Here is a 22493-nt window from a genome sequence, read left to right on the forward strand (position 1 = left end):
GCTCTAAATCATAAATGGCCATTTGGCCTTGAATTTGTGGCATGTACTGTAACACGTGCCTTTTGGGTTTTCCATTTTAAAAAAAATAAAATTAATTAGGTCATAAGTTTCTCCACTATATAAACTAACTTTTAACTCAGAGCAGCTTTTACAAAAACACATTTTGTTATCTTTTCTTCTTCTGATGCACAAGAACCCTAACAGAGCAATCGGAAGAGGAGCTCTAGAGAACACCAGAAATGTCATTGCTAACAAATAACGCTTGAGCGACTACATCGAGGATCAATTTTTGGGTTATTTTGGAATGTTTTATGAAGTTCAACTATGTGTTGTTTTGTTTTAATCACGGATTTAGTGTGTTTGATGGACCAATTGGTGTTTCGATGCGAATTTGTTGTAAAATTGATGTGTTCTTGTGTTGAGTGTGTACCTTAGGCGTTAGGATTCTTTATAAGGAGCATAAAAATTGTGTGGTTGTGATTTTGTTATAGAGGATATATTAGCCTTTCAATCTTGTTGATTCTTTTCTTTAAATTTTCGACGCCCCAGTGTATACACTACACATATTGACACTTTTATTTCACAAGCTTTATATTTTCTTACGTGTAGGTGACTTCTCATCATGAAATTTATATGTGCAAAGGTTATTAGATAATTGAATTGACTAAAATCATTTGAAGAAATTGATTGAAGCTTTATTCACATTGTAATTAGGAAATTCTTTAATGTCTGAGACTTCGTTGAAATATGTTTAGGATATAGGTATACATGTTTTTCATGCAAATCAATATAAGTATATAATTTTTGATTCGTTATATACATATCATATTTATTTAATGATATGTTTGATATTATTGTTATTATATATATATATATATATATATATATATATATATATATATGTATATATAATACATTTTTGTTATGTATTTTATAAAGATGTTCTATGAAAAAATAGAACATCTTGTAGAAGTATCTGTTAAGGATTGTTCATATACCTTATCATTCTTTAAGGATAATTTCATGCATTATGTTAGATATCAAGGAAAATTCATTTTGGTTTCAAAGAATACTCCTCTTTTGATAAATAAATGGAAATACAATTTTATCTATTTATGGCAATGTCATTTTGATATTTGGTCTCGACGAGAAACGATCCATATAAACCAATTATCCCAACATTCATTTCACTTTTTGGGCTATTTTTTAAGTATTCGGCCTAATCTTTCAGTGGTACAAAATCATATGTTGCAAAATTCATTTCTAATAAAAATGGTTATGAAAAGGCTGGATACAATAGTTCCAATTATTCCTCTAATTAGATCATTGGCGAAAGCAAAATTTTGTAATGTATTTGGCCATCCCATTTGTAAGCCGGTTTGGGCCAATTTATCTAATTTTGATATTATTGACCGGTTTTTTGGATATGCCGAAATTTTTCTCATTATTACAATGGATCTGCAAAAAAAAAAAAGAGTTTGTATCAAATAAGATATATACTTCGACTTTCTTGTATAAAAACTTTGACTCGTAAGCACAAAAGTACTGAATTTATATGTCTGTTATATATATATATATATATATATATATATATATATATATATATATATATATTAATTTTTTTTACATTAATATAATTTATATATATAATTATGTTAGTATTTTAATGTTATGTTAATACATTTATATACATATACTTAATAAGCTTTTGATGTATTTATATTAATGTTTTTAGTGTGTTAATTACTTATATATGCATATTAATATTTATAATACATCTGTTTTCTTATAAATTTAATTAATGTTTTTTTATGCACTGATATGCACATAATATTTATCTAGTGATATATATATATATATATATAAAGTATTACATGTGATTGTACACTGATATGTTAGATCTATTTGTTTATAAGTTTTGAAGTTAGATGTGTTATGTTATTATTATTATATTTTTTTTCTAATTGTTAAGTATACTTTGTAATTAGTTAAATTGTGAAATGTTAAATTGTAGACATGAGATATGGCTGTGAATGAGTGTGTGATTAATACTTGTAGTGATATTACTTATCTTGTGAGGTATGAGTTATACAATAACCCGACCAGTGTTTACCTCGAGAAATTTTTTATGCACAGTGTTAAAGGAAAAATGTAGGATTCCTAGTTAAGATCCTGAAGGGTTAAACTGTAGCGCAACTTGTTAAATATGTTTGAAATATGAGTGTGAGGTCATGAGTATTGTATAATTCATTAACAGTGTCTGCATGCAAAAATTGTTTTAGGGGTTGGACATGAATCAGGAAGGTGAGACCCAAACGGATTCTTTGGAGTCTAGGCCTTGGGGGTAAAGACACTCGATTTGAGTACTCCTTTAAGCCTATGTTGATTCCATGTGGTTGGAACATTCTCACAAAACAGAGTAACCCTGACTGGTCACCTTATGATTTTACTTAGTGAGAGTGGTATTTCATTGATATGGTACCACATTGCATCTAGGCTTGAGTCTTAGTATATATAATTGTTGTATAACACATGTGAATTGTTTATTATGAAATCAACGAGTGTTGTTATGCCTTGATTGAGTGGGTGATTCATGAATAATGTGATGGGTGATTGAAATATGAAATTTAAATGATAAAGTGTTGAAATAACATGAATTGAATTAAGTTGAGTTATGTTATAAATAGTTGTATAATGTATTTTTTATTATGCTTTTATTTATCTGTATTTTATTTAGAAATGTGATAACTCACTCCCGGTGTGTGTTTGTGTTTGGGCTGATTGCCATTTTGTTTCAGGTGAGCCAACATATGATAAATTTCATGTTGGAGATAAAGATACTTAGCCTGTGATAGGGATATGCTCTGATAAGTGTGACATCGGGGTATAGAATTTTACTTCATATGTTATAATTCTGTGAATGATATAATTGTGTTATGTTTTCTGTTTTAGTTTTTCTTTTATATTTATTTAGAATGGACGACCTTGTTTTGAGCCAGGATAACTTTATCTTTTATTCGAACAATTTCTACTATGATTTCACTCAGTGAATGTGAACCTTTTACTCTTTCGAATTGATTTAAATTAAATGTGTTTTAAAAAAATTATTAATTAATTTCGCATGGTTTTCTTTCCTTTTACTATTATGTGTTTAAAAACTTTTAAATAAATTTTGTATGATTTTATTTCCTTTTATTATTTATTTATATTTGTGCGGGCAGAGGGTGTCACATGTACTGATTTGGAAGACCCATGTTAGGAATTTGTGGCATGCCCAAGTGCCCAAATGTTGCCAAAAATGAGGTTCGCTACAAGATGGCAGGGCTTTCTGGTGTCCCAACCATTTGTAACACTTCTACCACCCCAAATAAGAAAACGGGCAAGCAAACAACAAGTGATCCGCATATTCAAGATTTTCTTTACAGGATGAATCATGAGATGCATCAAAGCAGTGTTGAGTAATTCATTGTAAACAAAAATGTTAAATGCCATCCTTCTTTCTCAACTGTTGTGGGTTTGGAGTACTTTTTTTTAAATTTAATTTACTTTATTTTACCCATAATTTCATAATGCTACTATCCCACACAAAGTAGGCATGTGTGGTACTAGAACAAAAGTCACATGGAATCTTCTAGATTAAAGTTAATTTCAACATAAAAACCGTAATACACTATAAAAAAAATACCGTGAACATTTCAAAAAGAGATCCAAGCCATCATAAGGTAGCCCTCTTAAATAAGTTTGTGTTAAAATAAGAGATTTACTGACAAGGAATCCGTTTTACAAACAACTATGTTTTTTCTATAGTAGGCCAGTAGCGCTTAAGCAATAAATGTTCATCGAGAACAACCATTTAAAATATGTCACTACTAAAAAATGATCTTTTACGACGATTCTACAAAAACTGATGTCGTAAGTTAAGCAGTGACATTTTTGTAAATAATTGTAACTTTTTAAAGGTGGTTTTACCAAAACCGTATTTGAAAATGCATTACGACATCTATTTTTTAAAAACTGACGTAGAATGCAAGAATACAAAGACGGTTTTAGAAAACCATCTTCGAAAGGAATGGAAGAATGCATGGTTTTTCTCTTTTCTTTCATTTTTTTCTCCTTTCTCCTCCTCTCCTAGAATTTTTTATTCCAACAACATCTAGGGTTTCGAACACACCTTCTCCTCCCTCTTTCCCCAATAGTTAGGGAGATTCAGGTCGGCCTTAATGACAGCGGCCCGATTCGGCCTCCCACGGGGACGCCTTCATCTTCCTCCCTTTAGTTTTCACTGACACAACCACCTTGACTTCTCTCCCCTCACATGCAGCCTCCGCTTCTATGCGCGGAGTAGAATGCAACGACCCCAAAGTGGTGTGTTTCATTCTCTAAAACTTAGATCTCGAGTCGATCAATCGAAGGGGAAGAGATGAAAGTGGAAGGGTCATCGGAGAAGATGATAGTGACACAGCAGGAGGAGATGGTGGAGGCCAGGGTTTCGTTGGCGTATAGGGACCAGCGTACCCACTTGTGCATCCCTTTCAACAGGTGCAGGTAGCCCGAGTTCTACCTCCCTTGGAAGTGCGAGAATGAGTGCCACTCCTACGAAAAGTGCGAGTACGAGCTCGTCATGGAGAAAATGCTCCAGATGCAAAAGATCCACCAACACCAACAAAAATCCAACCCCAAACAACTCCTTATCCCACTTCCCAAACTTGCCAATGCCTGATTCATTTCTCCCTCTCACTGTAATCTCCTCCTCTCTTCTTTATTTTTATTTCATCTACTTTTTTCTTTTATCTCTCTACCAAATTTGGATTGTTTGGGGATGACCAATTGATGTTGTTATACCAATTCAATTAAGGTTTTGCTTTGGTTCAAGAAGAGGGAGAAAGAGGCTGATCTTCCTCAACTTAATTGGTTTTCATATTTTGTTTTGCAGTAAGATCCTAACGTAAAATTAATAATTTGAGAATTCTTTATGGGGGACTGCTATTGTGTGATTACTGATTGGTGCAAAATTTTAATTTTCAGGGTCTGTGAAGTAAGAATGTGTTTTCATTTAAATGGTATAATGCAGAGGAGAAAATTCTCGAGAAGAAGATGAAGGTTGGTTTTCGTTTATATTCAAGTTGTCAATTTTATCTATACTTCATCATCCACCAACACCCATTGGCTTTTGAATTGAATTTATTGTATATAATACCTACAGGATTGGTTAAGATTTAGTGTTGCATTTTGGCATACATTCCATGGAACAGGTGCTGACCCATTTGGTGCACCTACCAAATAATGGCCATGGGAAGATGGTACTAATTCATTAAACATGGCTAAAAGATGAAGTATGTTAATTCTTGACTCTCTAGCTGATATACTTCATATTCAGATATTTGTTTGTGTCACAAAATAAAATTCTCTTGATTAACACAGTGAGAGCTAACTTTGAGTTCATTAGCAAACTTGGTGTCAACTTTTGGTGCTTCCATGATAGGGATATAACCCCTGATGGAAAAACTCTTGAGGTGAGTCAATATTTAACTTTCTTCACTTAACTGCAATTTTTAGACAAGATCAAAGTGTGAGATGCAGTGGCATATGCTTACTTTTTTTTTATATCTGGAATATTCAATTATGATCAAAGTTGGTGGAATGTACTTTCTTGATTAATACTCTGCTGCTACATTTTTAAATATGCTTTCTGAATTATAGGATTGCACTTGTTTTCTTTATCATAGGAATCTAATGCAAACTTGGATATCATATTAAAAGAATGACACACCGAGTCATGAACTTGTGGCAATCCATTGCCTACACCAAGAAATTCAAATGCTTGTCTTCTTATTTGTAGTCATGTTGTACCTTTCCTAATTATTGTTGTTTTAACATTTTTCAAGATTTCAAGGGAAAACTTTGAGGTGTTCACTTTCTGAAACCAAACATAGATTATTCATTGGTAATGTTCCAAAAACCTGGACTGAAGATGATTTTAGGAAAGTTGTTGAAGGTGTTGGTCCTAGAGTTGAAACCACTGAGCTCATAAAGGTGTGTAGTCTTGAACTAACTATGCTACTAATTTACATTAATTAGTTGTCACATGGGCAAATCCAAAGAACTCACCTGACCATTTTGCTTCTTCACAAGTAATTTCCTAAATTAAAATGGAATGCAGATGAACAATTTCTAATTTGGTTTTCTTACCATTTGATCAATTGTTTGATTGGACATATATAAGTGATAATCCATGCTTCCATTTCTTAGCAATGTTTCCTCTTTTTCTCCTTTTCCTTCTCACCTTGTAAAGCCTATGGAAATAGGTATTTACAAGTTTCTCTATGGTACATTTTCAAATTGTTAGTTTGAGCAAGTTGTGTCATTTCCTTTAAAAAGAACGATGGAATGAAACTGACTGTTATTTATCAATTATTTTTGGGTAAGAATAAGGTTGATAGGGAGATGAGTTTGCCTCATTTCTAGGTCAGGCATATTACAATTTACAAGTCTCAATGAGGACTAATAGTAGTATTGTGGTACTTATAGATGGCCTACCAACCAAGGACAATATATAGGATTTAAGTATATGATCTTGTCAACTCAATTTGATCATATCAATTAAGCCAAGCCTCATCGATGGTTCTTGTTTATTAGGTGGACTTGGTCTTTAGTTGCTCAAACTTAGTATAAAAATGTTAAGAATCTGTAGTCACTCCGTTCTGTTATGTTTCAATTTTGATCTTCTCAATCTTGCATAAAGTATATGAATAAATAATGTGAGTCATGTCCAAGAGTTTTAGCTCAAGTGGCACAAGGTCCCTGTGGGAAATTTTAAATCCTAATATAAAATCCCTCTTAGGATGCACTTTAACCCCCTTCCAAAAGAAACATAGAGTTTCTCGAGACATTACTGTCTGAGGTTTGTTGTTTGAGATAAAATGAGATTCTAGCACATCAATGAAGGTTGTAGTGTTTCAAGTCTTATTCCTTTCATTAGACGATAATAGAAAAATGTTTGATCAATATTCCTTAGAAACCTCACAAGGATGTTATCAAAGCAACTCAAGAGTTATGGAAGCAATATGGAATTTAGTGTTTCATTCGGTTGAACTTGGTACTTTTGGATAATGTTCCAGTTGATCTTTTGCCATTTATGATGGTTAATGAAAATCATTTTTACCGCATGAGGAATAAGGTTAGGAAGCAAGCCATTTGACTTTTTGAGGGCATTTCTGGAGAGAGTTAGTTTAAAGACTTCTAAGAGTTACACACCTTGGTCATTGTTAATTCTCATTCTAATTTTTTTCTGATTTTCATCCTTGTTATTCAATGTGATTCCTTGTCTTTGCTTTCACTACATATCTCTGGTTCTTAGGTGACAGATAACAGATTACTATGAGGTGTCTTGGTATTGTGAGAAGAGTAATAAAACAAACGCTTTGTTGAGAAAATATTGAAATGTATTGGTTATGTCATTCAAGGTCAGACTCATAGATATCATATATTTTCTATTTTTTTTAATTTTAATTTCCCCTCCCATTTCTATTACAAGTTATACATACGAGTTTAATTTAATATTCACACACACTTATGACATAGAGTGTGTTGGCTCAGGCTAACTGAACAACTACAAGAGATAATTACAATTAACACAGTTGCTGAATTCTTTTTTCTTTATATATATATATACATATATATATATATATATATATATATATATATATATATGTATATATATATATATATGTATATATATATATATGTGATGGATGGCCAGTCAATTCATGTTGATCTTGCAAGTTGAGATGCTTGTTCTTATGCTCGCTTTGGTCAAATAGTATTACACTTGGTGGAGTGAGGTTGGATCACAGAGCTACGGGTATTATATTTTTTATTTCCAAGGAAAATTTATGTTGTGCTAGTAATGTTCAAGCCCCATATCTATTTTCTGGAATTTTCTGCAGGTGGTTGTTGCTCTAGAGATTGGTGGAGCATTAGGTTGTTGCTGTAGGAAAATTTATGTTATGCCAGCAATGTTCTTCCATTATCAATAGTATGTTGCCACATTGTTGAAAGAGTTTAACCTTACTAATTGTGGTTATCATGGTCAAATTCTTTTTATTGAAGTGAAAATTGAAAACACATGATTGGATGATAGTGTGGAAACTTTTAACACTACTAGTACTAGTGGATCAAAATTAAATTTTATTAGAAGTAATACATATTTTATTTAATAATTAGGCCATGGTAGTGGATCAAGTACACTATATATCTATATTTAATTGGTTTAACTTAACATGAACTATTAAAAATTGTCTACTTGACCTATAAAATCCAGGAAAATATGAGTAGGGTTAAGTGTAGAACATTCAATAAACACTATATATCTAAATTACAGATCTTTGTGATAATGCATAACACATATTTTCAAGTGAATTGAGCGTCTTACAGCTTAGGGCTCTAATAAAATATATGGTGATTTACATCGCAATTTGGAGATCTCGTGCACCTCTTTGATGAGTATGGTGCACCACCATCAACTGCTGGTGACATAGCGTAAGTTCCTTAGTTCCCACAGATTGTGTGCTACCTTTTAGCATTGTTTTTAAGGGAGGCATTAGACACACATTAGTGGTATATATATTAAGTGTGTTATACACTAACTTTTGGAACCAAGTGTGTTATACACTTATGCTGCAACTATCTATCTCAAATTGAAAGGTTTAGTTTATTAGTTTTACAACTGATAAAAGTGCACTTCTCATATCTCTAGTTATCCCTTCTCTATTTTATTGATCCTAATCCTGAAAATTGATTTTCCTATATATCATATACTTTGTTTATTTTGCAGAGCTTCTAGCTGGAATCAGGAAAAAAGTAGAAGTTGGATCTCTGCCTGCTAATGTTGCCGCATGAATGGAATAAGTGTACAATAACTATAAAAATGCACTAAGTTTATATTCATGTCTTATGTTCATATATGCATATTCATTTTGCACTTACCTTGTCAATATCTAAATTTTTCCTAATATCAGTGGTGTGGGAAAAAAGTATTAGTTCACTCATAATTGACTATATAACCGAACTCCAAAAAATCATGTGCTTCAAGTATGAAAAATTGTGTGTATTGTCGCTGTCATTTATTCTTATTTGTTTACTTCATTTGTCGATTCATAGTTATTATAATATTGGTGTTTGGTACTCTATCTATTGTTGTGTTAAAAAAATGAGATGAATTCAAAAGTAAGTGTATATTTATTAAAACTACTCTGATAATAATAATTGCAAAATGTTTTGATGGTTGGTTTCAGGGCCTGTGCCTGAAATTCCAGAGAATTTGTACCATTTGATTAAGAAGGTAGTTTCAATTAGAAACCATCTTGAGAGGAACAAGAAGGACAAGGACTCCAAGTTCAGGTTGATTCTTGTTGACAGTAGAATCCACCGACTTGCTCGCTACTACAGTAAGACTAAAAAGCTCCCACCAGTATGGAAGTAGTAAGTTCCAAGTTCCTGTCCATCACCCTACTATGACTTTCTTGCTATTATTTTAATCAATGCTAAGAGATGATGAGAATAGAGGAACTAAGTTCAAAGTTCCAAGTTCCTGTCCATCACCCTACTATGACTTTCTTGCTATTATTTTAATCAATGCTAAGAGATGATGAGAATAGAGGAACTAAGTTCAAAGTTCCAAGTTCCTGTCCATCACCCTACTATGTCTTTCTTGCTATTATTTTAATCAATGCTAAGAGATGATGAGAATAGAGGAACTAAGTCCAAAGTTGTACTTTTCTATTTAATTTTATTCACCGTCGGAAGATCGACCAATGAAGCTATATCATTGTTGAGATCTCAAGTGGTTTAGTTTTTAAAGGATATACATATCCCTTTTCATTTGCTAGCTAGCTGCAAGGATGAGACAGTAATTAAAGATATTTTGCATTAAACAAAGAAATGATGTTAAAATAATTAAAAGTAAAAAAAAAATATTTTGTTGTAAAAGAATGACAGTGGCTTCTTTACTATTTTTCAGATTTGTCAAATAAAAAAGAATCTAAAGTTGTATGAGAATGGCCCATCAGTCAAACTTGTGATATTAAAGGTAAAAGATAAATTATCTTATTGCATTGATTGGGAATGGCCATATGCAATTAAATTTGCAGTTTCTTATTTAGTTAAATATTTTATCTTTTGAGTTGATTAATTTTTTTCTTAAATGAACTATTTTTTAAATGAATATTGAAGTACCTATTTATGCATATATGATTGTTTGATTAGTTTCCATTATCATATTGAAGTAGTAAATATCCTTTCTTTTTCAGTGTTTACTAGGATAATGGAAAAGTTTTTTGTGTCGGTGGTCATGTGGTATCAGTGGTTACGTGTTGCAGGTACAACTTGTCCAAACCAGCAAAAATCCCTACACTTGAACAATTGAAGTAACTAGGGTCCCAAATGTTTGTTAGATTTTTTTTTGTTTGTAGTTATCTTTTCTGCATATAGTTGCAGGTATTTGTAAAGTTAGTTGTTTTTGACAATGATTATGTATATTCATGTAATCAAAATCATTCATTTAATTTTTTATCTGGTTGCAGGTATTCCTAAAGCAACATATTATGTATGTTCTATAGATAATTAGTACTTTTTATTTTTCTTCATAATTACAAATATCATCTTATTTTAAAAATAAAGAAAATATTTTTTTTTCTAGAAAAATGACATTCTAAGATGGTTTTTAAGCCAAAACTGTCTTAGAATATTTAATTTTTTAACATAATATTTATAAAAAAAACACATTCTAAGATGGTTCTTTGAAAAATCGTCTTAGAATGTTTACTTTCTAAGACGGTCAAAAACCATCTTAGAATCTTCAAATCTTTTAACTTTTTTGTTTAAAAAAAATATATTTTAAGACGGTTCTCTGAAAAACCATCTTAAAAAGTCTTAAAAAGGTACCCTTATAAGACGGTTTTTAGCTAAGAATCGTCTTTTTTTATGGAATCGTCGTAGAAAGTTAAGACTTTATATGACGTTGCCTATGACGACAGTTAATAACCGACATAGAATAACCTTTTTAGGGTTATGTGTGTACATTCAATATTTCACGGAATTGTTCAACATGATTAAAAGGGAACTATAGAAATTGATGGGATGCACCAGTCTCGACCTAAGAGGAATGCCCAAAGGCCAGCGTACCTTCAGGACTACGTGAACCAATGGGCCATTAGTAGTGTTGTAGTTAGTGTTGTAGCTAGTGTAGTTAGTGCTCTCACTAGTTTGTTAGAAAAAGCTATTATTGTTTGTCATTTTCATTTTCTGCAAGCGCTTAATTCTGTAATAGAAGATTCTAGGAGCAACCAATGATTGGCTCTTTAAATAGCGCATACAGTAATGAATAAGATAGAGAAAATTGCCTTCAGCCTTTGTTCTTTCTTCTTTCTCACGGAGATTACCCTTGATCTCTAATCCAAGGGAGAGGTCCTATCATTTTGGTTCGACCTACCGCCATGCCTCATGGATAAGTGCCACACCCGTTCCAAGACCACCAATTGTTTAGAAGAAGTTTTCCTTCGTCTTACCAAAACCAGTCCATCCTCACCGATGCTCACCATGACCTCACCATTAGACTCGACTCCATCCAGGAACAGCTCCACCTGCTTCAACTTCACCCCCCACCTCCTTCTTCTCCTCCAACACCACCACCCTTCCAAACCCATCACTGACATCCTATTAAGCTAGAGGTTCCATGCTTCGACAGTCATGACGCCATGGGATGGATCTCTAAGATCTCCTAGTTTTTTTATTATCAGAACACACCGGAGGAAGAACGCATCATCGTAGCCTCCTTCTAAGATTATTTTGATGATGCCAAAGAATCAAGAGTTAAGCAATTTTCAAACAATCAAGATTCAAGAACAATCAAGTTTCAAGAATCAAGATTAGAGAACAATCAAGATCAAGATTCAAGAATCAAGAGAAGACTCAATCAAGATAAGTACTAAAAAAGTTTTTCAAAACATTGAGTAGCACAAGAATTTTTCAATAAATCTTTTACTAAAGAGTTTTACTCTCTGGTAATCGATTACCAGAAGGTAGTAATCAATTACCAGTAGTCTGCATTGTTTTCAAAACTGATTTACATAGTTGTAATCGATTACCATAATCATGTAATCAATTACTAATGTTTTAAAACGTTAGATTTCAAATTTCAAGAGTCACAAATTGTGATAAAACTTTTTCAAATCATTTTAAACTTGTGTAATCGATTACACAATATTTGTAATCGATTACTAGTGTTTTTTAAACGTTTTGATTTTCAAATTTAAACATGAAGAGTCACATCTGTTGATGTGTAATCGATTACACCTTGATGGTAATTGATTACCAGTGACTGATTTCGAAAAATAAATTACCAAAAGTCACAATTCTTAAAGTGACTTGTTTCTGAAGAGTTTTTCAAAATTCACAACCTTTAAAGTGACTAGTTTCTCAAAAGAGTCACAACTTTTAAAAGGTGACTAGTTTTAAAGAAATTTCCAAGAGTCACAAACTTTAACTTGAGTCATCAAATGATTGTAAATATATGACCATGGCACGAATTTTACTGAAAAGAGACTGATTCCTTTCATGATTAACAGATTTCTTTCATAGAGTTTTTGTTCAATACTTTCTCTTCCAAGAAAAGTTCATTGTTCAAAAACTTGTGCTACTCTTCTTCTTCATTCACTTCTTTCTCTTGCCAAAAGATTCAAAGGACTAACCGCCTGAGAATTCCTTTGTTTCTTCCATTCTCCCTCTTGACAAAAGATTTCAATGGACTAATCGCCTGAGATATCTTCTGTTTCTTACAAAAGATTTCAAAGGACTAACCGCCTGAGATATCTTTTGTATCCCCCTCACAGAGAATTCAAGGGACTAACCGCCTAAGAATTCTTTGTCTTAACACATTGGAGGATACATCCTTTGTGGTACAAGTAGAGGGTACATCTACTTGAGTTGTTATATTGAGAACAAGAGAGGGTACATCTCTTGTGGATCAGTTCAAGTGGAGGGTACATCCACTTGGTTGTTCAAAGAGAACAAGGGAGGGTACATCCCTTTTGGATCTTTGGCTTGTAAAGGATTTTACAAGGTTGAAAGAAATCTCAAGAACCGTTGGTTGCTTGGGGACTGGATGTAGGCACGGGTTGTGGCCGAACCAGTATAAATCTTGTGTTTGTCTTCTTCTTCCCTACACTCTTTAATTTCCGCTGTGTACTTTTTATTTCCGCTTTACTTTTGTCTAAGTTATTGTTTTTGTTCTTTACTTTCTAATAACTTAGTAGTAAAGCCTAATTGAATCTAGTAACATTAAGAAGGATAAGTTTTTAATTAGTCAAGGATCATTAATAATTAATTCAACCCCCCTTCTTAATTATTCCGAGGCCACTTGATCCAACAAGTGGTATCAGAGCAGGTTTCTTGAGAAAAGTTTCACAACTTCAACATTCATGGCCTCCTTAAATTCTCTGTTTCCTGAAGGAAACTCCATCTATAGGCCATCTATCTTTAATGGTGAGGGTTACCACTATTGGAAAACCCAAATGCAAATCTTTATTGAAACCATAAATTTAAACATTTGGGAAACAATAGAAATAGGACCTTATGTTCCCACCATAGTAGATGCAAGCACTAGCACAACAACAGAAAAATCTAGAGATAAAGGGACTGAAGAAGATTGAAAAAGAATTCAATATAATCTTAAAGCCAAAAACATTATTACTTCTGCCCTAGGAATAGCTGAATATTTTAGAGTGTCAAATTGTTCAAATGCAAAGCAGATGGGGGATACTCTCCAACTTACACATGAAGGCACCACTGATGTGAAAAGATCTAGAGTCAACACCCTTACACATGAATATGAATTATTTAGGATGAACACTAATGAGAACATCCAAAGCATGCAGAAAAGATTCACACACATAGTCAACCACCTTGCCTCCTTAGGAAAAAATTTTGCAAATGAAGATTTAATCAATAAAGTTTTGAGATGCTTAAGTAGGGAATGGCAACCCAAGGTAACTGCCATTTCTGAAAGTAAAGATCTTTCCTCTATGTCTCTCCCCACATTTTTTTGCAAACTGCAGGAACATGAAATGGAACTTCAACGTCTCAACCAAAATGAAGAGACCGACAAAAGGAAAAGAAGCATAGAACTCAAAGCCTCCTCCTCAATGCAAGAAGAAAAAGAAGAAGAAGAATCTGATGGTGAAGAGGACTTCTCACTCTTTGTGAAGAAGTTTTATAAATTCGTCAAAAATAGAAGAATGGAGAGACGCCATAAGTTCGATAATGGGAAGAGATCTCAAGAAGTTTCTCCAACACTTAAATGCTATAAGTGCAATCAACCCGGTCACATAAAGGAAAACTGCCCCTCAAATAAGTCATGGCCCGAGAAGAATGAGAAGAAAAGCTATAAGGAAAGAAGATCCAAGAAGGCGTATATTGCTTGGGATGACAATGACTCATCCGATGGTTCGGAGAAGGAGATCAACCTTCTATCCAAGGACTTTGAAAGTGATGAGAACATCTTTCAAGAAGTTTAAGCAAGAAAAACAAAAGTTTGACTTTCATCTTTAAAGATCTAAGCACTTGAATCATGAAAAAGGTAATCAGAACCATTATCTTTTAAATTAAGTTGGTTGAAATTTTTCTTTCATTTAACTTGTTTATATGATGACTAACATAATTTTATTTGTTTGTCTTGTTTGATTGCTATAATGAGTTTGTGCTCATATGTTTAATTGAGTTATTTTCCTTTCTCGAAGTATGAAGCTTATCATTAAAATAAATCTAAATGGTTGATGATGCCATGATCTATATCTTTCAATTTTTGTATGATTACTTGTATGATGTGTTTAAAAGTATTTGATTGATTGCTCATGTTTTTCAAAACTATTATATTCTATTTTCAAATAAAATTATTTTGATATATTAAAACTTTCTATGTTAAACAAAAATTCATCTTGGTAAGTGTTGATATTTTTTTTTACACTTAGTTTTTAGAAAAAGTGTCTGGTAATCGATTACCTTCACATGTAATCGATTACAAGCAGTTAGGCTAAGTGTAATCGATTACAATATTCCTGTAATCGATTATAGAGCGCCTGTGTCTATAAATTCGAAATTTCAGAAACCGCGAGAACGCGATTTTTGCATTAACTCGATCCCAAAATCCCTAAAACTTCATAACTCGATTTCTCCCTCAATTCTCAACCAAATCACGTCCCACAAAGCCCAAAATTCATCTTTTTTCATCCTCTTTCATTTCAACCGATTGAAATTTCGAATAAGTCTCTCAAATGGTGGAACCATCAAAGAAGCACAAGGGTTTTTCAAGTAGAAGCCAACGACATTCCGAGGCTTAGGATACTCCAATTCCTTCCTCCATTTCCTCCTCCTCATTGTTCTCATCGGAAGAACAATGTACATAGTACACTAACCTCTTCTCCTCTCGTTCTATCATTGACCCTAAGTTCATAGATATGGATTTCTTTTCTGATGAGAGTTTCAAATGCATTCAAGCATTTCATAACTCAAATCTCATTCTCTTTATGTCTTTAAAACTGCCTGTGTATTCTGAATTGGTAAAAGCCTTTTATTGTAACCTTGAAATTCAATAAAGTACCTTGATTTCTGAGGTCTATGGGATAAAGATGGTCATTGACCAATCCCTCTTCTATGATTTGACCCAATTTTCTAGTGATGGTGTACCATTTAAAGGTACACTGGATGATGATTGAAAGTTTGATTTTTCTGTCCATGATGCCCGCTGGTTGGTCTGCACCAACCAAGCGGATATGACTAGAAGGTTGCTTGCCAGTTCATTGGCTCTTGAAAGCCACATCCTCCATTATCTAATTGCCCGTATCTTACTCCCCAGATCTTCAAACCTTGCACAGGTTTATGAAGAAGATCTAATAGTCATGTGGGCCTTTCATACCGGCCGACAAATTGATTGGGCACATGTAGTTCGGTATCACATGCATAAGGCATTGCGATTAAATGCTCCTTTGCCCTATCCTCAGTTAGTTACCTTGTTCCTTCAACATTTTAACATCCCTCTTGATTTTGAACCGTATGTTCTAATCAAGAAATCTTTCTTGATCGGTGTTGTTGTGGTTGCCTCCTTTGGTTACCGCAAAGAGCGTCGTGATGACTCTTGGGTAAAAAAGGGTGCTCAACCAAATGATGATGAAGGACACTTACCGGTTGAAGGGGACTCTTTTCTTCTTCAGGGTATTTTGGACAGGTTTGATGGACTTAAAACCTATGCTGGTGAGAGGTTTGACTCCTTGAAAAGTCAAGTGGACACATGATTCGAGGAGATGAACTCAAGGATTGCAAAGGTTGAAGAAGATGTCACCATCATTCGTGACTGCCTTGATTTACCTCCACCACCACCATCAGTTTAGTCATTACTATTATTATTCGTATTTTGATTTCTAGCTGTGTATTTGGCTATATCATTATGACATTTGAACACTTAGTATTTCTTTTAATATTTGCTTAGTATGACTGAACATGATGTTTATGGTTTTTGATATATGACTAAGTGGTTTGCATTTCAATTTGGTTTTATTCAAATTATGCTTTGTGTATGTTTTAAATTATTCATGTTTTACGTACTTTGGCCTTTTTTATGTTGCCAAAGGGGGAGAGAAAAATGGGTATTTTAGAAATCAAGATATTATATTTTCAAAGTTTTAAAACTAAGCATGAATTCAAAAAGAAAGGGGGAGAAAGAGATGAGTGAATGGTAGAACAAAACTTGTATGTATCCTCTTGATTTCAGGATTGTCATCATCAAAAAGGGGGAGATTGTGGAAGCAATGACTTCCAAGATTATTTTGACGATGCCAAAGAATCAAGAGTTTAGCAAGTTTCAAAGAATCAAGATTCAAGAACAATCAAGTTTCAAGATTCAATCAAGTTTCAAGAATCAAGATTCAAGAACAATCAAGATCAAGATTCAAGAATCAAGAGAAGACTCAATCAAGATAAGTACTAAAAAAGTTTTTCAAAACATTGAGTAGCACAAGAATTTTTCACAAAATCTTTTACTAAAGAGTTTTACTCTCTGGTAATCGATTACCAGAAGGTAGTAATCGATTACCAGTAGTCTGCATTGTTTTCAAAACTGATTTACATAGCCGTAATCGATTACCATAATCATGTAATCAATTACTAATGTTTTAAAACGTTAGATTTCAAATTTCAAGAGTCACAACTTGTGATAAAACTTTTTCAAATCATTTTAAACTTGTGTAATCGATTACCAGCGTTTCTAAACGTTTTGATTTTCAAATTTAAACATGAAAAGTCACATCTGTTGATGTGTAATCGATTACACCTTGATGGTAATTGATTACCAGTGACTGATTTCGAAAAATAAATTACCAATAGTCACAATTCTTAAAGTGACTTGTTTATGAAGAGTTTTTCAAAAGTAACATCCTTTAAAGTGACTAGTTTTTCAAAAGAGTCACAACTTTTAAAAGGTGACTAGTTTTAAAGAAATTGTCAAGAGTCACAAACTTTAACTTGAGTCATCAAATGATTATAAATATGTGACCATGACACGAATTTAACTGAAAAGAGACTGATTCCATTCATGATTAACATATTTCTTTCATAAAGTTTTTGTTCAATACTTTCTCTTCCAAGAAAAGTTCATTGTTCAAGGTTGAAAGAAATCTCAAGAACCGTTGGTTGCTTGGGGACTGGATGTAGGCATGGGTTGTGGCCGAACCAATATAAATCTTGTGTTTGTCTTCTTCTTCCCTACACTCTTTAATTTCCGCTGTGTACTTTTTATTTCCGTTTTACTTTTGTCTAAGTTATTGTTTTTTTTCTTTACTTTCTAATAACTTAGTAGTAAAGCCTAATTGAATATAGTAACATTAAGAAGGATAAGTTTTTAATTAGTCAAGGCTCATTAATAATTAATTTAACCCCCCTTCTTAATTATTTTGAGGCCATTTGATCCAACAGTCTTCACTGGAGGCCCTTCGCTTCTTCGGTTTTGTTTACCAATCACGCGTGATGGTGCTCATAGATGGGGGTATTACCCATAACTTCATACAGTCCAGGGTGGCCAAATATCTCCAACTACCCATTGAACACACCATACCATTGTAAGTAACGGTGAGCAATGGCACCATGCTTCCATGTGACTAACTATGTTCTCACACACCATTGATGGTCTAGGGTCACCTCTTTCTAGTAGACCTCCATGTCTTACCCATTAGTGGTGTCGACATCGTTCTCTGCATTCAATGGCTCAAATAGCTTGGACCCATCATCACCAATTATGACACCTTGACCATGAAATTTAGGTATAGTGGCCACTCCATCACTCTTCAAGTAGATGCTCCAACAACTTCGACGAATGCATCTTCCCTTCTGCTTCAATGCTTGTTACAGACCCACTCAATGTCAACCTTCTTCCATATTTCCATTTCACCCCATCCTTCCCTGACCTTGACCACCTTCCTGCAACACCCTCTCCCTACTATCACCAACCTTCTTCAAATATATACTCACCTGTTTCAGTCATCCATAACTTTACCACCCCCTCATACCATCAACCACTAAACCAGTTAACGTTCAACCATATTGATACCATCACTTTCAAAAGGCAGAGATTGAGAAACAAGTAATAGAGATGATGAACGTGGGTCTCATACAACTCAGCCATAGCTCGTTCTCATCGCCAGTACTATTGGTGAAAAAGAAGGATGGGAGCTGACGCTTCCGTGTGGACTACAGAGCCTGAACGCGTTAACGGTTAAGGATTGTTTTCCTATGTCGACGATCGACGAGCTTTTGGATGAACTGGGTAACGCTTCGTGGTTATCGAAATTGGATTTATGACAAGTTTCCCACTAAATTTTAATGGCAGAGCAAGACACCTTGAGGACTGCCTTCCGTGTGCATTAAAGACACTATGAGTATAAGGTTATGCCATTTGGCCTTTGTAATGCTCCCTCTACATTCCAAGCCACCACGAACGAGCTCCTTAAGTCATTCCTCCATGAGTTTGTCATAGTATTCTTTGATGACATCCTCGTATACAGTCCATCATTTGAGGATCACCTCCAGCACCTCACAAGGGTATTGAACTGTCTCACTTAGGGGCAATTTTTCCTTAAGGAGTCGAAATGCTCGTTTGCCTAGCAACAACTCGAATTTTTGGGACACATTGTATATGCCATTGGAGTAGCTCTAGACCCTTCAAAGATACAGGCGATGGTGGCTTGGCCCGTCCCTACCACAACTCAGTCCTTACGGGGATTTTTGGGTTTGATCGGATTTTATTGCAAGTTATTCAAGGATATGCTTCCATAGTAGCGCCATTGACGTCCCTGCTTCAGAAGGATAATTTCCATTGGGGAGTTGAGGCTCAAACTGCTTTTGATAACCTCAAACAAGCTATGACACAAGCCCCAGTACTAGCCTTGTCGGACTTCTCTACACCCTTCATGCTAGAAACAAATGCTTTATGTCTAGCCATGGGTGTTGTTCTTATGCAATATGGCCACCCACTAGCCTTTTTCAACAAAGCTTTCTGCCCTTGCTTACAACGTTCTTCTACATTCATTCTCACAATACCTAATTTCACCTTCCATGATGCATTGCACAGACATTTCCTCACCAATGATTCATTCCAGGAAAAGGTTCAACAGGTCACCTTGGAACCGAATTCACATCCCGATTTCAAGATTCACAATGGGTCATTATTCTTCCAAAACAAGATATGGCTTAACACAGAGAACCTATTTCTTTCATCGTTGATGGAGGAGTTTCATTCAACCCCTCTTGGTGGCCACCTAGGTTTCGCCAAAACCCTTCATCGTCTTCAAGCAAACATCTATTGGCCCAACATGCGCAAGGACATGAGGCAATTTGTTCGCAAATGTTCTACTTGCCAACAAGTTAAGTATGAACCCAAGCGGCCTGCAGGTTTACTCCCACCACTACCAATACTATCCTCTCCTTGGAAGGAGCTATCACTAGACTTCATCATTGGTCTTCCTCCTTCGCAGGGCTACACTACCATTCTTGTAGTAGTTGACCGTTTCACGAAGGGAGCTCACTTTGGGGCCCTAGCTTCACACTACACAACTCATAAAGTAGCTTTTCTTTTCCAAGATATGGTCGGTAAGCTCCATGGTTTTCCTAGAAGCTTGGTTTCAAACCAAGACCCGTCTTTGTTGGGCGCTTTTGGTGAGAATTGTTCACCATTTGTGGCACGAAGTTACGTATGAGCACCTCTTATCATCTAGAGACAGATAGGCAGACTGAGGTTTTGAATCGTACTTTGGAGCAATATCTCTGATGCTTCATTCATGATACACCCACCAAGTGGTTTCCCTACTTATCTATCGCTGAATGGTGTTACAATACTTCTGTTCATTCTACCACAGGCATTACTACCTTCGAAGACACTTATAGGAAGCCCCATCCTTCTATTTCCACTTATTTGCTAAGCTCATCTAATGTGGAAGTAGTCGATCACCTTCTCTCTATAAGACAGGATCTTTGGGCTTCTTTGACCACTCGTCTTCAAAAAATGCAACTCGCCATGAAGACTCAGGCAAACAGTAAACAACGTGATGTATCATACAAGGTTGGTGACTGGGTATATCTCAAACTACACCCATACCACTAGACCTCTCTCTCTCGCACGAGCTTTCACAAGCTATCCAAGTGTTATTACGAGCCTTTCCAAATTTCTGAAACAATTGGTGTAGTTGCTTATCGCCTAGCTCTCCCTAGGAGCTCCAAAATCCATAATGTTTTCCATTGTTACCTGCTCAAGCCACACCATGGTCCAGTAGTCAATGTTATAGACCCACTTCCACCCCACGCCACAGATAATCACCTCTGGTCAAACCATTGCGCATTCTTGACACCAAATGGAACAACGCGGTCTCCCTGCCATCCCTACTAGTTCTGGTACAAAGGAATGGGTTGGTACTTGCAGAAACCTCGCGGGAGATCTGGGACGAGTTACGCGCAACTTTCCAACTTGAGGACAAGAATAGTCATTGGTTCGATAACTAGATGATTATCGATGGCCATCGGAGGAAGGGAAACCTGACCAACAGGAGTGGGTCCTTAGTGAGGCTTCACCAATGAAACATGGAATATCGAGTGGATTCAAGAAGAGTCGGGAAACCTGAGGCGATACACAACCTGACCGGTGCGTTCTTCTATCAGAAAAGGCACATAGAAGCATTTGCCTAGCTTGGTGTAAGTCAGGGATAAAGAAGTTTGTTTCTATGGACGAAGATGAAAAAACACCCTATCATGGACTGAGAACTAAACATCACGACAATGAATGTCAGTGTATTATTTCATGGCGGTTTAGGCCTTTGATAAATGGTGCTGAAGAATAGTATGAATGGCATCTCATGTGACTAGCAAGGAATTGATGACCTTTATCGGTGAGTACCCAAGAAAATAACTGGGAATGGAAGGGAGACGCTTGCCATATGTCACCTCGAAAGGTGAAAACCGGTGCTAGAATGAACCGAAGTGTTGTAGGATCATTCGGCGAGTGCCAGAAATTTGAACCATTGCGCTGGTTTATCGTGGACAAATGCTTAAAGGTATTGTTCGAGTATGTGATTGAGAACCTCTGTTTAGTCGTCTGTCTAAGGGTGCTATGAGCTACTCATTTGGCGCTTCGTGCCACTTAAACGGAATAGATCACGCCAAAAGGATCTAATGAATAGAGGGTCTTTGTCTAATACCAGGCTATGGGGAAAATCGTGCAACTTGCAGAAAATGTCAAGGAAAAGCAACCTATGTTGTATAATGTGGAGGAAGGGCACCGAAGTGAACCCCTTTAGAGAATCGATCCATGACCACCAAAATGGTGGTAAATCTGTTCGACGGCAGGAGTTCGAAGATAAAATCAAGGGATAAATCTTCCCAGATTAAATATGGTGTCGATAACGGTTAGAGGAGACCCGGCGGCTTCTTAGTTTCATACTTTGCTTACTGGAAAATGAGGCACTGAGAAACAAAATGGCAGATGTTGGATCGCATATTAGGCCAAATGAAATTGTTCTGTACACGATGAAGAGTCCTAGCCACTCCCATATGTCCCCCAATAGGAGTTTTCTGAAATTTTTCCAACAAAAGAGGTATAAATTGATTGTCCGTCGGAAGCCATATCTTGTCCTTGAAAAGAATAAGGTCGCGGTTAATTGTGAAGCCCAAATGTGCCTTTAGGCATTGTTGAATTTAGGCGAGTAGCTCCTGGAAGGTTGAATTTTCTAGCAATGATTTTTGAAGTTGGTCCATGAAGACAAAGTTAGGAAGCAATATTGAGAATAATTGACTGGCTGGAATCCAAGACAAAGCATCGGCGACGATGTTGCTAGAACCTGATTTGTATTGAATTGTATAATCATAACCCAACAATTTGGCCAGGTATGTCTACTACTCTTTAGTTT

General features: G+C 35.1%; 2 protein-coding genes and 2 pseudogenes across 2 annotated transcripts; all 4 read left to right on the forward strand.

The window, feature by feature from the left end:
* Positions 1-924: 924 nt before the first annotated feature.
* LOC121173441 (maturase K-like) lies at positions 925-3462 on the forward strand (annotated as a pseudogene).
* Positions 3463-4420: 958 nt separating this feature from the next.
* On the forward strand, positions 4421-5765 carry LOC100794500 (xylose isomerase-like; annotated as a pseudogene).
* A 76-nt stretch (positions 5766-5841) lies between these two features.
* LOC102662557 (40S ribosomal protein S13-like) lies at positions 5842-9481 on the forward strand. Its single transcript, XM_006596658.1, has 4 exons — positions 5842-5846; positions 5934-6033; positions 7947-7989; positions 9294-9481. Exons 1-4 carry the CDS (start codon positions 5842-5844, stop codon positions 9479-9481), a joined length of 336 nt encoding a protein of 111 aa, XP_006596721.1.
* A 9706-nt stretch (positions 9482-19187) lies between these two features.
* On the forward strand, positions 19188-21884 carry LOC112999339 (uncharacterized). Its single transcript, XM_026125390.1, has 3 exons — positions 19188-20187; positions 20454-20668; positions 21789-21884. Exons 1-3 carry the CDS (start codon positions 19188-19190, stop codon positions 21882-21884), a joined length of 1311 nt encoding a protein of 436 aa, XP_025981175.1.
* Positions 21885-22493: the final 609 nt, after the last annotated feature.

This window comes from Glycine max, chromosome 14, assembly GCF_000004515.6.
Source record: "Glycine max cultivar Williams 82 chromosome 14, Glycine_max_v4.0, whole genome shotgun sequence".
Lineage (NCBI taxonomy): Eukaryota > Viridiplantae > Streptophyta > Magnoliopsida > Fabales > Fabaceae > Glycine > Glycine max.